A 20,900-nucleotide genomic window follows, 5' to 3' on the forward strand; every position below is an offset into this window, starting at 1 on the left:
TTGGATTGAGCACGTTCCACTGTTCATCGCTGACTGGAGGAGATAAAAGAACAAAAGTGCAGTAGGACAGGAACCCAGACTGATAAAGAGCAGAGGGCCTGCGGAGCGACAGTGTTCAAAGAGGTTACATGCTTTGACTGTCTGACATAAACAACAGATGCACAGCAGCAGCTCCTGGGCTGCTGCATTGTTACTAAAACTGACCTCAGACCTTATGGAGGATGTGATTTGGGTGAGTTCACCATCACTTCACCGACCTCAGAAACAACAGTTGGGGATGTGCTTTGGCTGTTCATAGTTGGTTTGCAGGTCAAGTTCAGGGAATTATAATAATGTTTTAACTTTTTTATGTCTTGTCCCATGAACTATTTTGTTGCTGCTGTCTGCCTCAGCCAGGACTCTCTTGAAAAAGAAGTTTTTAATCTCGTCGAGTTTATTCCTGTTTGAATAAAATAGATAAAGTAAAGTTACCTCTGGCACCACAAGCCTATTTCACTCACACGAGTAATGAAATATATAGAAAAGTGAATGTTAAATTTCCAATACTTGCACGATCTCTCCTGACCCCTCATTTACCCATGTCAAACTCTCTTTCCCAGGGCCTTGTCCAATGGCAGTATAGCACTACAATGTATTATTACGTCATTTTATGGTAAGTGTTTTTGAAATTCAAATACTGGACTAAGGAATCTTAGTCACACTTACTGGTGGTCTAAAGTCACCATTTAATCTAAAGAGCATGTTTTTGGATTGTGGGACGAGGTTGGAGTACCCAGAAGGAGCCCATCCTTCCCCCGGAGAATATGCAAACATGAGGCTGCTGTCAGACGGGGATTCAAACCAGGAACCTCCCTGTGAGCAGTTATCAGATAGATTTAGATTCCTAAAAGGTCATTTAAGTGACTGTCTGTGACACGTTGGGCTAAGTGATGTGCCCGTTGTTTGAAACATTAGTTCTCTGAGAAGTTGAAGCAAAGCCATAACCATAACAAATGTAGAACGTAAATATAGAAACATCACATATCACAAATTAGAGGAATATAATGCATGAAGCATAATATCACCTGATGACATCAAAAACATCAGTGGAAATCATCCACGGTGTCCAAATAATTCACATTTACATCATAAGATGATAAGAAACAAACAAAAAAACTAAGAACCAGATTTTTTTTTAATTATGAGCACATTGAGGATGATGCAAAGTGTTGATCCTTACCAGGGGTGATTTCGATCACGGTGTCTTGTCTCCCCAGAGGAAAGAGCACCTTAGGGGGCTGAGTGGTCTGAAGAGCTGAGAGAGAGAAAAAGAGAAGGTGTGTGAGCATTTTAAACCAACAAGCTTTTATCTGGTGACCAAATCAAACCTTAACAACACAAAGGCACAAATGGGCTTCATTTTTTAATTTATACACACAAAAAGATAATCCATCTAATGATTTAAACGGACTTAAATAGAAGAGATAAAATGATGGCTCAGTCATTTCACTGTCAGAAGGTTTTACTACTAAAGGTTGAAAATTCCCCAAAGTGTTGGTATCTTTGTCAGTCGCAGTTTGATCACAACCTGAAATATCAAGGTTAGCATAAAAGCACTAATTTTAAGCAACAATGACCAAATGTTGTATTATGCCTTACTACTCACCATTCCTACCCAAAGCAACAAAACACACATTTTATTTGTCCTTTCAGTAAATTTTACCCTGTTTTGAAATGTACACCACCTCTTCTTATCTTCTTAGTGAGTTCAGTCAGCTCCAAAGGCAGGTAGAGGGAGCTAACGTTAGCCAGGGGGTTAGCGTTAACTGTACTAATGTGCATATGTTGATTTCAATTATTTCCTGGGAGACACCAGGCCTTTAATTATAACAGATGCAAACCCATGTGCACATTCACAAGTCATGGATCAACTACCGAAAGCCAAGTATGGATCAATCTAATAATTGAAGACTGCTGATCCCTTGGTGAAAGTGTTAATGTTGTTCTGAGTCATCTCTTTTTTTTCTTTTCACCTTGTACTGCAGCGATTGGCCCAACAACCCCGTCAATCTTCCAGTCACCCCACCACTCTCCTCATCTTTGCTGATAAGATGGATAGTTTCATTTGCGCTCTGAAAGGATCACTGCACCGGTCTGACATTAATGAGACAACTCCTCTCCTGTTGTCTTCTACTCCTTCTCTATACTTTTATTAAATTCCTCTCAGCTGTCAATAATTCCTGAAGAGTTGTTATTTCTCAGAGCGAAATTAAAGACTGTAACTTTTCTTATAAATAATTCAACCATAATGTCAGAATAAAATAACATCAGTCTTTCATCAGTGTTGTTATTGGTTGCATCTTTAGCTGATACACTTAGATCCAACACAAGCCTCCTGTCGTGCTCAAAAGGGCGGACTAATTAAGTTAGCTTCTTGCAGGTCAACATAGTGGAAATTTCCGCTTAAGAGCGTTTTGTCCTGTTAGGTAATGTGCACATTACTGTAGATCAGACAGAACAATAATCACCAGAACGACCCCAGAGAGGGCAGACATGGGATGTGAAGTGTTTATCTGAGACTGAAGTCTGTATCTGGCATTTCCTGAACTTAAAGTCTTGTTTGGTTGTTTGTGTGTGTGTGTGTGTGTGTGTGTGTGTGTGTGTGTGTGTGCGCGCGTGTGTGTGTGTGCGCGCGTGTGTGTGTGTACTTCAAAGTTCAAGTACTCAAACTTGAACTTGTGTCAGGAGCATAAAGTTCAGAAAGTGTAAAACTCATTTGCGTAGCTTTTCTGTGATTTGAGAACAACTTAATGCAATAAGATCAGATAAGTCCTTCTCACCAGGGGCTCGGAGTAGATCAAAATAAACTCTGCCTTATTGCAGTCCTTATCTCAACTGATGAGAAAAGCTATAGTTTCCTTTTTATAACCAAACATGACCCCGTTTCTTTTGCTTCTCTACATCTGATGACAGTAAGACTCACATCTGATGAACTTTCTTTGAAGCAGAACACAAGAGAGCATTGGTTAATATTTAGAAAAATATTGATGCCATTTCCTCAGTTGATGCAAAGGACTGCTGCTATGTGGACACGGAGCATTTAAGGGATCACTTCATGTTGACCTTTATAGTTTTCTGTTCTACAAGACATTTTGTAAAACTCAATCTGAATATACAGACATTGGACATGTATGTGAGTGGTACAGAGCTGGGGAAATAGAGGTGCATTGGTTTAATAGCAGTTGTATGTGAAAATATTATTTTCAAGTTGTGTGTGTGTGTGTGTGTGTGTGTGTGTGTGTGTGTGTGTGTGTGTTGTAATTGCATTTCTCTCTTGCAGTGATAACAAACATCACTGCATACTCTTTTGTTTGCTTGACAGATTGATGTATTCAAGTTTTAGTACTCGTGTTTCACCCATAGACTGTGCATATTAATGAGCAAAGCCTGAGTGATGTCAGTCATCTGTTTCTGCAGGGGGCGCTGGAGGATCATCAGCAGCAGCCACCATGCTGGAAACCCTGTTCAAGCTAACGACAGGCTAGTGTGAGCTGAGGCGGCTCAGCTTCACGCCTGACTATGACAACATGTACCAGGATGTAAATGATCATTTCTTTAGTAAACATGGGCATTTTTGAACGAGCCGTTTATGTGACTTCTCGGAGCCAGCCTCTAGTGGACCCTCGATGAACTGCAGAACTTTTCATCATTTTTCAACACTGCCCCTTGGTTTCACCAACACAAAAGTCAACCATAAAACAGAGAATATTAACTTTCCTCCCCACCTGAGGAAGATGTTAAAATATATTAGCACTGAAGGCATTAGACTAATAAAGAATATGACTTGATCTGTATTTTGAGCCAACAGTGTTTCCTATCTTAAATGTAAAGTTGGAAAATAAAAACAGTACCGTGTGAATGTGCGATGCTAAGATGGTGGAATGTTTAAAAATATAACCTTCACATCCTCACAGGTCTAAAGATGGAGCCAGACTTTGACTAAGTTAAAAAATGAAAACATACTGTGACCAAACACATTCTCTCATGAATTTTTCATGATTGTTAACATCAGCTTAGAAATTGTGAAGGATGAATCGTTCAGGACGACAATGTGGGAACAGAAAGCTGAATCATAGCAGAAATGATGCAAGCCCAACTTTATAGCAATGTCGTTATGATGATCTGGTGCTGTTTGAAATATACATAGGCTTATTTCTGTTTTGCAAAGAAAATCCTGCTCAGAGAGCGAGCCAGCGCCTGAGGGCTGAGTGAAGCAACACTGTGGAAAACAAGTGTATGTGAGATCGATGGGCTTTAATGTGACCCTGATGCAAGTGCTGAGGTGGGGGAAACATTAAACCAAAGTACACCTCACACACACACACACATGCACACACACACACACACACACACACACACACAGTGTACTCATTGTAGATCATACACAACACTGACACCATCTGCTCAGGAACAGGGGAAAACAAGTACACTTACTGTAACTCTGCACTTAGAGGTGTTTTGATTAAAGACACATCTAAAAGAGAAGGGCTCAACAGGGAGGATAAAAAGAACAACACCTGAGGAGCTTGGCTGTGATATTAAGGCAGGCGGATTAAACTTGCTGTAAAAAGTACAGGGGCGTTACTTCAGGTGTGTTGAGTGGTTCATACATGATAGCTTAGCATAATCAGGTCACGTACACCAGTTATCACCTGTATAAGATTCCTTTATGGTAAATTGACTTGAGCTTTTGTCCTTTTATAGACTACTTAAAGTGCTTTTACACCGCAGGTCACACCTCCACACTCACACTGCTGAGTAAGTGTCCATCAGAAGTAACTCATCCCATTCATTCACATGGATAAGCCGCTGATGAAGCAGTGGGAGCAACTTGGGGTTAAGTTTTTTGCACAAAGACACAAATCATATGTTGTCGCAGGAGCAGGGGATCGAACCCCCGACCTTCCTGTTGGGAGATGACCCAGTCAACAAACTGAGTCACAGCCGTCCTGTTAATGTGTTTGGAAAGAGAATAAATCAAAAGCGGAAATCAATCAAGGGAAGATGAATTCCAAGATTGTTCTCTCAAAATAATCTTTTTATTGTGAGACGTGTTGTCTTAACCTCTGTAACTTGTGAGCAACATTAGCTTTTGACTCATTTCTGTGCCCCTGGTAGACCGGTGTCTTGAGGCGTAAAGGTTAGAAAGTGCGAGTGTTACACCTCAAAGAATTATTGTTTTAATTCAAGGGACCTACCTACACATTTCTCCTCAGAGTATTGTGTGTGGGATGAAAAACGATGACTGACATCTTGAAATTGGAGATAAACACTCTAATGTTTCTCTTCATTTTCATCACCTTGTGATGCACCCTCCCGTGTAAAACACATTTATAGTGAGATTACATTTGCACATTAGAAAAGAATTTAATGGAGTTTTGGGGTGAGCAGTGAATGAACTCAAACAGCTGATTGTTTCCCTTTGAGTTTCTCCTGCCAGCCTCTAAGAGAATTTTATGAGCCTATGTGAGAACCAAAAGGAAAATATTCAGGGTTCACTAGGAGCCAGGAGGAAGGGGTGATGACATAGAAACGTAGACTGTATGCTCAGGCCCCTTGTGATATCGGTGAAGATTATGACACTGAATCATTACATCATTTTCTATTCTCCAGTATGTCTGCTCTGTTATTGAGATTGTAATTGTGGTCAACTGCAGGCGATGTAGATAAAAAGTAGAATAAAAATCACAATAAAAATAGTGACATCAGAAAAATAAAAAGTCAAGAAAAAGGCTATAAACTGTGTTGATTGAGTCCAGACCCAGGAGCACAGTTGGCAGCACTTTGTCTACAGCCACTCATTTGTCAGTGAGTGTGTCTCTCTGTGTGTGTATATATAGTTAGCGTTTCTAATTAGGTGATTTAAATCAGTTAAGGGACTTTTACCTTACTGCCGCTGGTCCCACTGACAGCATGGATGGGAACACACTCCATTTTCCAGAGTAGGGGCTTAGGGCAGCTCAACCACCCATGGAGATTTAGCTAATTATCTTTCTGCTATCTGCAGGCTATAGTAGCACTCTGTCCATCTCAAAGGCTCACTTTGAGCAGGTGAAAAAACTGCCAAGACATTAAAGTGGCAAGAAATCCATTTACTTTTGAAACATTTTCCTCAATGAATCGAAAACGTAAACAAATAAGGCACGTGACCGTCTCAGGCACTGTGTTGGCGGGGGCATATTTGTATTAATTTATCGTCTTATTTCATATTAGTAAAGGTGCTAGCTCTGGTCGTTAGCCCCACTATCACTGGCTAACTGTCATAAAGTCACATCCCTCTATCACTGGGAGACAAAAGTACTATAGCTATTTGATGTTACAATGATGACAGTAGTGAAGTGTGTAAAACCAATTTAGCCTCCAGCCTCTTCACAGAGCTAAAGGATCTGGAATTATACAGCACACTGTGCAAGAGGATTCTTGCAGTGTTGCCAACTCCTCCGTAAGGAAAGTTAGATATTGGCTCCTAAAAGTCGCGAAATTAAGCCATTGCCTAATTTTGCATGTAATTGTAATAGATTACATTATAGTTACGTCTCGCTCTGTTGGTCAGGGTGGGAACAGCAGCCACTTCGCACATATGCAATTCAATTGCAATCTGAGCATCATGATTTGGACCGTTTAAGTTTATATGTCAGAGTTTTGAGTTCTCTAGTTCTCCCTAGTGTTGCTTGTTTTTCTTGTGTGTTAATGTTTCCGAGTTAGATGTTATAGGAGACAGTCAATTTTTGTGGTCTGCATTAGTCTTACCACACACAGAAAAATGCTTCATTTCAAATGTTCTCAGTTTGTGACATCACAAGGTGGATTCTGGTAAGAAAATTCCCTCCCCTCCCCTGGACTCCACCTCCAGCCTAGAGCAAAATTTGTTAGCAGGTCTGCTATTGTTATTCTCTACAGAGGAGTAATGTCTACTGGGAAAACTCAGGGTGGTCTCATTGTATCTAAAGAGACACACACACCAAGATGGAGCGTTCTGAGAGAGCTGGTTTCTGTAGGGTCACAAACCTCCTCTAGTGATTGATTCATGTTATATTTGGACCAAAGCACAGCACAGAGGTTTCAGTTAGAGCACAGAGGATTGTTTGAAAAGGTGAAAATGGGCCATAATATGTCCCCTTTAAGTGTAAATATTTTCATCTCTGAGCATGGTGTTTCCCTTGTGTGTTTCTTGGTTCAGTTCAGGGCCAGATTTATTGAGAAAGTTACCAAGTTGGCAACACTGGATCCTTGAATTCCTTACAGGTGGGGATCAGGGTGATAGGGGCGTGTTCAGAGGGGTTCAGGATTCTGATTGGCCAAACTAATCAGATTTTGTTATTCATGGTTTATTTGACAGGGAAAGATACAATATACCTAGAAAAACTGAAAACAGCAATCCAATGCAAGTATCAGTACATCTTGACTAGTCTTTGTCTTTTATGCACTCGCAAATGTTGTTTCTTCTTTATATGTTCTTCTTTGTCTCAGCCAAACAGCCACAGACCGGCACTGGAGTTGATTTTAAAAGTTTACTGATCGCCTTCAGAGCACATGTTGGGCTGGCTGCAGGCTATATTTCTGACCTTTAACATTTTATGATTCGACTCTCAGTTTGAAGAACGTTTTTTGTTTGTTTTAGTCCTGGTTCAAGACAACGGGTAAGTGTGCCTGTTCTCAGTCAGAGTGCTTGAAGTCAAATAAGGTCATTTTTGTCTTTTAAATCTCTTCATTGTGTGAATCATCTTTAATTATCTTGTACTTTTTGTAAAATTCAAACATGTTGAGTTGTACATATTATCCATGTTTTCTTTTCTTTTACTGTTGTTGTTTTATTGATTTAAGGAAAGAGCTGGTGCCTCACAAATGCATGCTGACAATATTTAAAACTTTTCTGTAAACCAAATGTAACAGATCATCTCTTTCTGTTGAGCATGCTCAACATGTATTTTGATTGTATATGTTAAATGTGCTTGATATAGAAGGCCCTTATAGGGACAGTAATTTGAAATGAATGGTAAATGGACTTGAGCTTGTATAGCACTTTTATCACTCAAAGCACTTTTACACGGCAGGTCACACCTACTGTTCACATTGCTACACATTCACACGCCTCTGACGAAGCAATGGGAGAAACTTGGAGTGAAGTATTTTGCTGCAGCCACATCGGACATGTATTTGCAAGAGCTGGGGATATTTAGAACCCCCCCCCCCCACACACACACACACACACACACACGCACACACACACACACACACCTTCCAATTAGGAGGCAACCATCTCTACCAACTGAGCGACAGCTGCAGTTAGCATTAGCCATAAATGCTATGATGCGGTACATCGGAAGATTGTTCAGTTGACTATGTACATTACACTGTATCTGTGAGATACAGCTACAGTTATGTTGGCATGTAGACCTATTTTTACGTTACAGTTAAAACTGAATTTACGTCTTTGACTCGACTTCCTCCACTTTGCAGTATAACTCTGTGCAAGCCTATGCATAGATTTGTGGGAGCCTTTAAAATCCAGCTCTCTGTGCTTCTGATAAGTTTGACCTTAAATACATCATTTTACTTCTACCTCTCAAGAAAGGTGAGTCAGGGCCAAAATGTTGATAAATGAGACAAATGCACACATGACATTGAGAAAGAAGTGAGCTGTGTGTATGTGTGAGTGTGTCTGCTGAGAAGTGATAAGACCTTTAATAATGAGCTTGTTCCTTCCCTCATCAGTCAATGCACTGTCACTGTCTGAGCCATCATTAATGCATTTTTAGCTTATACACACAGACAGAGAGCGAGAGTTCAGTAAATGAACATTGTAACGGTCTACGTGTCGACAATCTCTGTTTTAAAAATGTCCCAGACACTCGGACTGTTTTAACTGATGTTTCATATTATAATCCTCCGAACGCTAAATAACTTTCAAATCTTGGTTTCTTTTCACCTTTAAGGGCCAGTGGGGAAATATTTGGCAACACATGTTAATTCAGAAATCTAACAAACCAATTGCAGTTTAAATGGACTTGTGCTTATCGCTTTTCTAGTTTTCTGACTGCTCAAATCCACAGTGAAAGTTTTTAATTTCTCACTTTTTTTCCTGTCAATTTAAACATTTAATCTTGTCCATTCGTAACTTTAGTCTTGTAAATTGTCGACTTTATTCTAATAAATGTGCAGCATTAATTTTAGAAAGAAAAAAGTCTTTAACACGGCCCTGATACTCTGTCAGAGGTGAATTCAAAATCATCACTGACTAATTTTAAAAAGCCACAGGTTCAAAAACAATTTGTGTAATCTTAATCCTTCCTTGTTGGACAAATTCTGTTGATCAATAATCCACAGTGGTGAATTTGTGAATGACATTTCTTTCCACCCACAGCTATATTTCAATGTTTTATAGTGTTTTTATGGATACATGATTTCAGAGATATATTCATGTATATGGGAGCTTTTATTACCGGACATTAAACATGTACCCTTTATCACCTAACAGTATGGTCTCTCCTGTCAACTGACATGAAATGTGCCCTGACGTTCCTCCATCAGTCTGGTTGTCTCATAGCACTCATACAGTACAGTGTGTTTCTGGATAACTGTATTAGCTTGTTTTTCCCCCCCCCGAAGAATGCCTTTTGTGACACAAAACATAAATAAACCAGGGTGTAGGCCAACAGTGCAAAAATACTTATCTTGAAAATACCACATTGTTTATCAGCCTCACACTCTGTTTTCTCTGTTTGACTCTCAGTTTCCAAAAATATTACCATTTGTTGCAGGTCTCAGGCTTCCTGTTGTGCCCTCATCTGTTTCTTACCTTTCACACAAGTGAATTCACTTGTAAGTGTGCCACCTCGAAGTTTGACTGGAGTTTACTGGCTTGGAGGGGAGGTAAAACTTTGCCATGGCCTAATAAACCAGTGGCACAGAGACACAGGCCTTTGAGCTTCCTGGCTAACAACCTGTGTGTCCCCATGGTCTTTGCAGCCAGGCCAAACCTCACCTGAGTGTGCCTGAGCCAAACTCATTTACACTCTGGCCAAAAGCTAGCCGCAACCTATCCTACTAGGTTCATTTTTTCCAGTGTTTTCATGGAATCATCAGAAACCTAACTTATACCACAAATCATCAACTGGCAGCCTCCCAAAGCTTTGTTTCTGGCCCCCAGAATATAAATTAACTCGGGTAAATAAACAATAAAATCACAAGGCTGAAATACTATCATAAGGTTAACTGCAGAAATTACATTTTGTCTCAGGCACCAACTTCTTCACATTGGGCTTGACAGATGTCAGGCTTATGCACAATCATATTTTAAAGTTTTGCCCCCATTGTGTCTGTCAAGAAAAAAGCCGGCCCCGTAAAATTGTAGTTGATGACCACTGCCATATATAATGCCACTTAAAACTGTGGCTCAGTGGTTCATCTCTTAAACACATAGCCAAAGGGTTTGATCCCCAGCTGCTGCAGCCACACGCCGAATATGTCCTTGTACAAGAAAGTTGCTCCAGCCGAGCGATGGAATGTGCAGTATATGAATAGGATTATTCAATAATGGTCACTTTACATAAGTGGTTCTCAACCCAGGTTTCTGACATTTTTAAATCACAAAAATTGTGCAGTTTGGACCTTAGATGGAACAAAGTGTGACAGAGCAAAATAAACTGAACGAAACATCTTGTTTAAAAAGGTTTCAAAGACCTTTTGACACAACTTATCTTCCACGGAGACCTTCACGACCCTATTTTGGCCAGTTGAAAACCACTACTTTATGTCATTAGTGTGTGGATGTGTAGGTGTTTTAAGCTGATCATCTACACATTTTAAGGTATCATTCTTGTTTTTTTTATTATTGTGGTAAAATGCCAATTTGCCAGCAGAATGTGCACTACCTGGGATTTTAAAAAGAGTATTTAGAGGAGCCAAATATCAAAATAATGACAAACTGTCGGCTGCTGGTTCTGCACAACATGAGCTCATAATTCCTGCTGCTGGCTGGTTTAGTTTGGCGAATCAGTGGACATCCAAACTAAACCGGACCATTAAACAGCTTATCTGTGCCACACTAAACTCAACTGATGGGAGCCAGACATTTCCTGTCAAGCACTTTAATGAATTAGCCTCTCAGCAGCTTCCCGATAATAGTATGATAATTTGTTTTCACATTAATCTCTTAGCTAAAGATGTAAAATCAGTGACAAACCTGATTAGTAATGTGCTAACACATCCCTATAATGTGTACTGAACTAAGTGTTAAAACATGAAATATTAAAGAAAGGCCACTCTGTATGTCCTACGAGCAATAGGTACTACACACCCTCATCTTAAATAGTCTGCTCCTCCTGCCATTTTTTAAACAGTCTCTTTTTGTTTCCCTTTTTGATAGGAAAGCACAAAACAGGAAGAATCTCTCAATTTACAGTGTGCTGAGTTTTTATATAATGTGAAATTATTCGATAAACATGACCAGAGAGTGAAACAATAATGTCAGGGACTTGGCTCTCCAATCTGAAAAATAAGGACTTGAACATCTACCTGGAAACTATAATGAGACCACAAGAGGGCTGACCTTTAGCCAAGTCCACATATGGCACTCAGCATCCGTCTGTCTCTGTCCGGCTCACACACACAACACTGCCAATATGTGACTGTGATCTTCTCCCTTCAATCAACATTCAAAGTCCCAGTGAAAAAAAGGAAAATAATAGAGCTGCAGCTCAGTTGGTAGAGCTGGTCTTCTCTCACACATAAGGTTGGGAGTTCGATCCCCAGCTCATACATCCACATGTCCCATGAGTCCTTGTGAAAGACATGTAACCCAAAGGGCTCCAGCTGCTTCATGGATGGATGGTCACTTTACATAGGAGTGTCTACCATCAGAGTGTGAATGTGAAGGTGTGACCTGTGGTGTAAAAAAGAAGTCAAGTCCATTTACCAAGACCAATCACTTACTGATGCTGACTAAAAAAAATAAATATCATTGCCTGAGTGAACACTTTTAATATTTTCAACCTTCACTAAGAAGATGATTTTTTGTTTCAAATGTTTTAAATACCTGAGAATGAACATTTTAGCATTTTTTTCACATCTATACCTGTCAATATCAGGGAGTGAGATATAACCATAAACCACACATGAATACAATAATCCGATGTAGAGTATTAATAACATTTACTTCAAGGATCTAATAAAAGCAAAAAAATCAAAGAAAACTAAAATAAGTGTATTCAACCAGGCACCATGTCTTGAGCGAATGACTGAGTTAGTGAGTAAGTGTCTTTATACAAATAAAGATTGATTGAGTGATGATTCTTCTGACCCTTTTCAGCCTTGTATGGGGGCAAACTAAGCCAAGTGAATCAGAGGGGTTGGGGAATGAAGCATGTGGAGCAGGGTTGTTTTTGAACATGCGACCTCCACTTGGGTTCCCAGGTCTTATGACTCATATCCCACAAGCAAGCTGAATAACACCCATTTGTTTGGAAAGAGGGAGATAATCACCACCTGACAAAGAGCCACCACCGTCTAAGTGTGTCGTCCCTCGACCCAACGCCAGCCTCCACCATCAGACTGTGTCGTACAACAACCACCACCTGACGTCCAGCATCTATTCTCGGACTGTGTCGTCCCTAGATGTGAGGAATACGAAGGAGAATTGCTAATTATCCCAAAGGTTCTTTTGTAAAGCATCTTGAGGTACCTGTCTTTATACATTGGTCCAGCCCAGTCTCACAGATTTGCGAATAAATAACACAACATTGTAATGTTGTGCAATGCATACGCTAAATTGCAATTTTGCGTGCATATGATAGGCCAATCCCTAACTTTCGTCAGGAGGAGTCAAGGGACTACCCATAGACAACTATTCTAACCTCTCCCAATCCCTTTACCATAAAAAGTAACCATAACTAATTGGACTTATTACACGACATTTCAATGTTGTGTTATTTGTACGCAAACTGTGACATGGGTTGATTGGTGCTATACAAATAATGATTGATTGATAATCCTTAGAAACGATCAAAGTGGAGTACAGTGAGATTACATTTGGAGAAAAGGATTTTGATGTAAATCTAAACAGTACATTTATGTCCTTTGTCTTCACAATGGACATAAAAGTAGACAGGTTTTGAAGTTCATTCAGCAAACAGGTATTTAATATCTTTATCTGTGAAAGTGGTCTGTCTTCTTCTGTTCTCCTCTGGTGGTATTTAACATAAATATCACGCCAAGCGTAACAGCAGGAAAAAAACCTCATGACAAATATCTGCCAAAGCCCTAATAGCTGTGACTAACACCCTGCCAGCTCTCTGTTGTCTCAAGAGATACCATCGAATATACTTGTTTATGTACAATATGATTATCAAACTGCCGTCAAGCAAGATTTCCCCCCCTTAAAATAACTCTTGATGATATTGGAGCCATGGTCAAAGCAGACTACTGAGGCTGACCCAGTGGTTGAGAGGTGGATGAATATCAAAGAGGATGTTGGTGACTGGTTTATTAAGGAAGTTAATCCTGGAGCTATGCAGGGATTGGCACTGTAACCATGCGTTCTGCATTCTGATTGCAATGCAAACAACGAGTTATACTTGTCAATGAACATCTTTCTAAAATAACAGTAGTTTTCTCAGCATCAGATAATAATTAAAATCTGTTCCTATTCTGTCTCTACACAAAATGTTCATATCATGCAAACAAAGTAAATGAAACACATATTTTTGTTGATGGGCAATGTCTTAGGGCTGCGGTCTTTATGCATGCTTATTAGAAACCCTTCAGCTATCATCTGTAGGAGATATACATATATGTATGCCTCAGAATGATGGCTAGGGTTTCAGGAATTACAGTGTTGGCAGGTAAGCAACAAACCACTTAATGCAAAGACTTTCTGTTACATGCACCGCATCACTTACAGTCCAATAAGTTATGGTTACTTTTTGTGTGTGTTAAAATATAAAAAGAAGTACAATGTCCCCCTTTACATTATAAACTGATATATCAATAATAATAATGATTAGAGTCTAGAGTTTGCCAGCAGCGCCACTCTATTTTCAATGAAGCACGCCGCATACACACGTCAAGCTAGACGGACCTAAACAGACTGGACAAGAAATCAGACAAGGAAACACACAGCGTCTGGTCAATTTCAAAATAAAACACAATATACAGCTTCACAATACTATTTTCTTATACTGTAGTTCACTTTATCAATACTACGTCAAAACAGACAAAAAACAAAGGCAAACCTGCAGGAACAGGAAACCACAGCAAACCTGTGGTGCTGACGGACCGCACATGGAGTATGTGGAAATTGGGAGTTACAGCAGTTTTATGGAAAGGTTGTCTGAAAAGAGCTTATTTGAGTGGGTTCACCCCTGAGATAGTGTCTGTGTGAATTGCACTGTTGGTTAAATAGTGACGGCTATAGCTTATAGTCGCTCTGATTGGTCAATAAGGTTAAATGTAACTCAAAGAAAATAGCACACACTTTACAGCAGCAGAGGTGGAGAATGTGGATCCATGCTGCCGTCTGTTTGCTGCATGCTGTCAGTCACTCCAAAACAGCCTTACTTTCTGTGCTCTGCTGTGATGGCAAATGGAGAAAGGAAAAGCTGACACAAACAAACAGCTGGCAGATCTTTAAGGCTCTGTACAAACACAAATAATCTATACAGCCCTCGGCTCTATAGATTATTTGTGTTTGTACATTTTGAAAAGATAACACAATGTGATGTAAAATGAGCCAATAGCTGTTATTAATCCATCAATCAATCATAGAGCTGAGAGTACATAGAGAGTAGACTCCTTCTAAGCTGCTTAGTGCCGATCTGGAGTATCCGGTCTTTCTTCCCCACCTCGAAAAAAGAGAAGGTCACGATCCAGGTGGTTAATGTTTCTTTGGCCTTTTTCTAACAGCACCTTGTGTACACGTTTCTAAGGGTTTCAGGGTGAAGCACAGCCTCTTTTGTGTTCAGTGAATCTGACTAATCATTGCAGTGCCTTGCAGTCCGGTTGGGTTATGTGCATTGGCATTTTGTCTCACACCTTGTCCAACAGCATGTAAGCATTGGATATTGCGTCACATCGCGCATGATCGCCTGCTCGTTGTCCACACTGAATCCATTACATATTCACTCCTCTGCTTTGTAAACGTTAGATTACCTTGAAGGCATGCAATGCTTTGTATTACCAAGCTGTTGGAGAAATTACTTTAATATTTTTCCGTCTATGACACAACATTATCAATATATTCATCGTTATTTCACTTTGTAAAACAAGCTAACAAGCTCTGCTAAACGAGAAAACTGAGTGTAAGTGCCGTGTCGTGCGCCTCCATCCTCGTTCCTCGATACAGAGGAAAATAAAAACGGGATGGGGTAAAAACAGCTCACCACGTCGCAAAGCTTCGCAACATAACAGAACCAAGCTGATCGTGTTGGACACGTTTTGTAACGTCAGGATGCTATTCAGTATTTCAGGTGGCCCCAAATTCCCATCAGGCTCTTGGAAGAAATGGTTCTACCTTGCTGTTCCAAAGAATCAATGTGCAGTGCCGTGCTCGGGCCTTGTGATGTTGACAGCAAGGTACTTTGAACTTTTCACCCTCTCCGTTAAGGCTCTGTTGAACTTCATTTCTTCCTGCACCATCCAAAGTCAATTTTTCAGCTCCTAACTGTGAGACCCCAAAGCATCTGTGAGTGTATCGCGCCCTCTCTGGTCAATACTCGTATTTCCACAACATGCAGGCCGTCCATCTTAGTATATTTTTCAGCTAAGGCTCTTCCAGCATGTATCAAGTTGAATCCAGACAGGAAGTCAGACATAGGAAAAAAGCATTTGGTCAATATTAACATAAACACCAAGTACATATTCCTGATCTGAATTTGGAGAGAAGGTGCACCGCACACGGAGGCTGTCGGGTGTCGACATAAGTGTCAACCATTTGATTTGTAAATCAAATGTAATTTTTTTTGCTTTGTCAGAGACTCCCAAAGAACCACCAGAGGGTACCTGTGTACCACTACCACAGTTTGAGCATTAATGCCTCAGAGCTACGACAGGTCATAAGACACTTCAATAAATAGTTTTTTCGAGATGTCGGAGAAGAAACCAGTGTCAGCGCGCAAAGTCGCTGCGGATCGGTCCTCTGTAATTTCATTGGGCTTGTACTTGTACCAATAACAATGACAATAAATTCATTCATTCCATAAGACAGTCTCTCTCTCTTTCTCTCAGTCTCTCTCTCTTTCTTCTGGCCAGTCCACTTAGGGATTCTACGTTCATTGTTCTACATGACTCTCCTCAGAAGTGTTAATGTGTGAAATACAGAACATTTAGGGACACTGACAAATGCTAATCACACACTGTGAAAACAAACCAGCCCAAGTTCAAATGTTTACAAAATGGGACATTAATACAGAGAACTGGAAATGCACAGATGTGCAGAACGTCATACACAATCACAAAGTCCAACATAAATACTCTAAGACAGATGGTAATGCATTTTGTACTGTGGGCATTACACAGCTAAAGAGCATCAAATCACTGCTGGAAAACAGCCTCCAGACGACACACACACACACACACACACACACACACACACACACACACACACACACACACACACACACACACACACACACACACACACACACACACACACACACACACACACACACACACACACACACACACACACACACACACACACACACACACACACACACACACACACACACACACACACACACACACACACACACACACAGACGTGTCTTGCGGGGGGTATGAATTGGAAACAACTTGAGGACTTTTTTCTTCCTTTAGCTACCCAAGGCGACACACACAGAGTCAAATACACACACTCGTATTTAGTAATGCCACCCAGGGCAAGACTTCTGCACAACATCTGTCCAACATTTATCTGCCCTGACGCAGCCTCTCGGCAAGAGATGGGTTTGATGGAGGAGGGATAGAAAGAGGGGGATATTTAAGAAGGTGAAGCAACCAGGATGTAAAAAAAAATGCAAAAAAAATAAATGTTGGCGAGAGGGTAAAGAGTAGAAGAAGGGAAAGTTAAAAGGACACAGATGAAAGGATAAGAGAAAGACAGAGAACATAGAAGGGGAAATGCAGGAGGGTGATTGCCCAGGGACACAGAGGTGAGAGGTTATACAAATGGAGAAAAGAAGAGACAGAAAAGAGAGACGGAGAAATGAATGCGGTCAAGGTTGAGTCAAGAAACAGTCTTTTGCTGCCAGTTTGGATACGACTCTTGTTGAAACACAAATAATGAATTTCCTGCTCGACTAGTTTGGCTCTCTGTCCAAACTATTTGGATTTATGGACAAAATACCCATATGCTCCAAAAAGGCTTCACTTGTGGAGTATCTCATTATTTTGTAAAGTTTTGATAGGAGCGTTTAGGGTAGCTCTACTTGAGAGATTTTGAAATAACTTATGTAAACTTCAAATCTGACACCCAGAAATAATTAGTGTAGTTTAGAAGTCTTTGGTGCAGACAGTCACAACACTAAATCTCAACCGTCTCTTTTCTGCACAGCTTGTCTGGACAGACGGATTGTGGGATTGCTGGTGCACTGCCTGAGAGGCGATGACAGCTGTTCTCAGACTATAAAAGAGGACGACTTCTACTGACTACAGGATTATTAGTGTGTCTGTTTGTGTCTTAGTCTGTTGACACATTATACCAACAGATTTGTCCTCTTTGGACTTCCTTTTGTTCAAGTGGATATGGTGGAAAGTCCAGGCTGTGTAAAAAGGCAAAGTTAAACGAGAAGTTACCGTGTCCCAAAACAGAAAAGCAGAAGATAAAATAATCGTACTACATGATCAGGCATGAAGGGAACATGCTTCGCTGAAGTGCTGGCTTCTCTGTCAACGATGCAGCAGCCAGTATGTCCTCCCTTTAAAGCCTAAATACCACCAGATGCATGTTCGGTCCGTCCAATGTGTTTGCTTCCATTGGCTCCGCTTCTCAGCTTTTAGCAGGACGGGAAATCAGGAACCAAAACAATCTTACCACATCCACTGTAGATAGATAGATAGATACTTTATTGATCCCGAGGGAAATTCAGGGCATCCAGTAGCAGTATACAGACAGGCAGGACACAAAACATTGGTTACAATACACACCCCTATTCTCTGTATTCTCTGAATTAAACGCTGTTGACAGTTGAGGGTGCACGGAGCTGAAGCACCTATCTGGTGGAAGTTCTGGGTACATTACGATAAAAATCTGGATATTTGTTTGGACGAGTGCAGGTAAACAACTTTAATACTAGCCCCAAACGTCTGTTTTGCTCCCCGCCCCTCAGTTTGCCAAACAAACAGCAAACCAACAGGTGTTGCAGCGATGGAAGCGGGCAAGAGAACTGGTTCACATAGAAGTGATTGTATCCGACCTAAAAAGCCTCTGCATGTTTCAAGTAAAGTAACAGTGGCTGAATAAACAGGTGTTTCTGTACGCTTGTTGAAGAAGTTATACAGATTGGGTTTTAAAAAAAAAAAAAAAAAAAAGAGGATGGGATAAGAAGTTACAAAAAAAGTGATGAATCCGCTCTGATATAACTCCCTCTGTCTGGCCTTGACCTTTGAAGTCTGTTTTCTTATTCAGAAAGATTTTAAACCCAGGCCAGCGGCTCTGCTAGCCCTTTACATTAACAGTTATTAAAGCAGTATATTTCTACTCTGACTTTAGCACACACTTAAACACAAATGACACTCGATTTTCACTCTGCCACTTCTTGAAATGTCAAATGTGCTGCGGTCCGTGTGTTTGCACGAGGGTGTGACACATTGAACTTTCTCTTACGTCTTCGCTTCAACGTTTAATGTGTTTGTTTTTGCAAATGAGTCGGAGTGATTGAAATAATAAATCTATTATAAACGTCCCTGTTTGAATCTCGTGGATGAGTCTCCATCTGGCATTTAAGAGCCGCACTGTCTGCCTCTTCTCTCATGGAATCATTTACAAAGACCAAATGAACATGTGCTTGTTTGATGTCACGTCTAAATGACATCCTCATTTATTTGGATGATGGACTGGATGAGCAGTAGCGTGATACTTAATTTAGGTGTAACTATCATCATTCATCACATCATTTAATTATTCAGAAAGTTTGGTTTGAGGTAGAGCTCTGGATATCAGATGCTTCAGGATGGAATGAATTTAAATCCATCATTTTGCATTTATCAAGATATTTCAAATAATGTTGAAAGAAAAATGGGGTCTATTCATTTCAGTGGACGATTACTTCGGCGTTTCCCACACATAGACCTAACTGAGCGCAGCTCGACGGCATAAAAAAACTCCTGTTCAAAAAGAAAATCCCTCCTGACGCCTGCGGAGAGATAGTACACAACAAAACCAAAAGAGCAGAATCACATCAGCTTTACAGAGAGAGAAGGTCTACTGTGTTAAATTAGCTTTTTTTCTATGTTGTCTCATTATTAAGATTGTGTAGGTTTTTGTTGCTGTTGACTTTGTTGATTAGTGAAATGTACAGGGTTTATTTTGAGACATTGAAAATAAAATACTACAGTTTCAGCTGATGGATGCTCATTTTCAGTCTGGTTCTGTTGCTCTTCCCTGCAGTGTTGCTTAATGTAGCTTAGTGCTTGTGATGGATTCATGTTGGGTCTTTTGTCAAATGTGCTGAGATTTGTTATGATTTGGCGTACTACAAATGAAGATTAATTTATGATTGGTTGATAAAAATAAAATCATGAATCTCATATCTAATGTATTTTCAGTGAGGAGAGTATTCCCTCATGGCTCTGGTGATAGAAATAGGTTAGAAACAGAGAAACCATTGTTTAAATGCATTTGTGTTGACAGATGGTAAAAGAGGGGGACCATGGACAAAACTGTTTACTACAGGGGTGTCAGTGGTCATGGGGTATTTTAAAATGCTGTCTCAGTTTATTTTAACAGTGTGAGCCTGAGCCTTCCTGAAGTTAAACAGGGACAGGCCAAACGTCTAAAAATACAATCTTAACATTTTCACCCAGCTGAAATAATGAGATTACACAGATCATCCATTGGTGGAATGAATTTGGTCCTCTGTGTACTCTTTGTTCTTTTCATTTGTGTTCTGTATTTTTTATAGAAAATGAACGATGTCCAGTTTTTTCTTGGTCTTCCTTTCGAGTTTTCAGCTCACATCAATTTCTTTGTCATGCCATATTAGCAGAAAATGCATCGATTCACATTGACAATAGTGCAATATTTTGATTGTTGTTCTTTGTTTTCACACCAAGTGTCACAGAAGAATGCCTACAAATTATTTTTTTTGATGGAGAATGCTACAAGTATGCATCAAGCTGGGCATATTGGACACGGACAGGAAGTTGGACAAAGAAATGCACAGAGCCTCTGGTCAATTTAAAAAAAGAAAAACAATATACGGACTCACAATTGTACTCTCTATCACTGTATCAACATTTGGTCAAAACAGACACGAAATGAATAACAAATCATCGTCAGGCCACATATCATTTTCACGTTTGATCTCATCATTCCCACGTGGCGTGTGTGCTCATGGCTGCGCTCATGATCCATAAAAACAGATCCAGTGGGGACAGAGCAAAACCTGACAGAACACAGGGACTATGTGGAAATTGGGATTTATTTCCTTCAGACCTGGCCACCATCATAATACTGTGTCGTTCCCACAGCCTCTGCCGTCCTCATTCATTCACGGCCTGCTCCCTCTTCCACTTCAGCGGGGAGGAAGTGTGGACAACAGGAATGTGAGGAACACAAAGGATAAATCCTTCCTGCATATATTCACATTGTGCTCCTTTTTTTAAATAAAGTGTCTCAAGATAACACCTGTTATGAATTGGCACTT

At 40.2% G+C, this 20,900-nt stretch overlaps 1 protein-coding gene across 2 annotated transcripts in view; it reads right to left on the bottom strand.

Moving 5' to 3' along the window:
- Nucleotides 1-20,900, bottom strand: part of il1rapl2 (interleukin 1 receptor accessory protein-like 2) — a 372,021-nt gene that overhangs the window by 57,263 nt on the left and 293,858 nt on the right. For both annotated transcript variants that reach the window (XM_079353062.1, XM_079353061.1), the window contains exon 7: nucleotides 1,220-1,294. In XM_079353062.1, the coding sequence (XP_079209188.1) occupies nucleotides 1,220-1,294 (75 nt within the window). The remainder of the gene's footprint in view (nucleotides 1-1,219; nucleotides 1,295-20,900) is intronic.

The sequence above is a fragment of the Symphodus melops genome, assembly GCF_947650265.1.
Source record: "Symphodus melops genome assembly, chromosome: 9".
Classification (NCBI taxonomy): domain Eukaryota; kingdom Metazoa; phylum Chordata; class Actinopteri; order Labriformes; family Labridae; genus Symphodus; species Symphodus melops.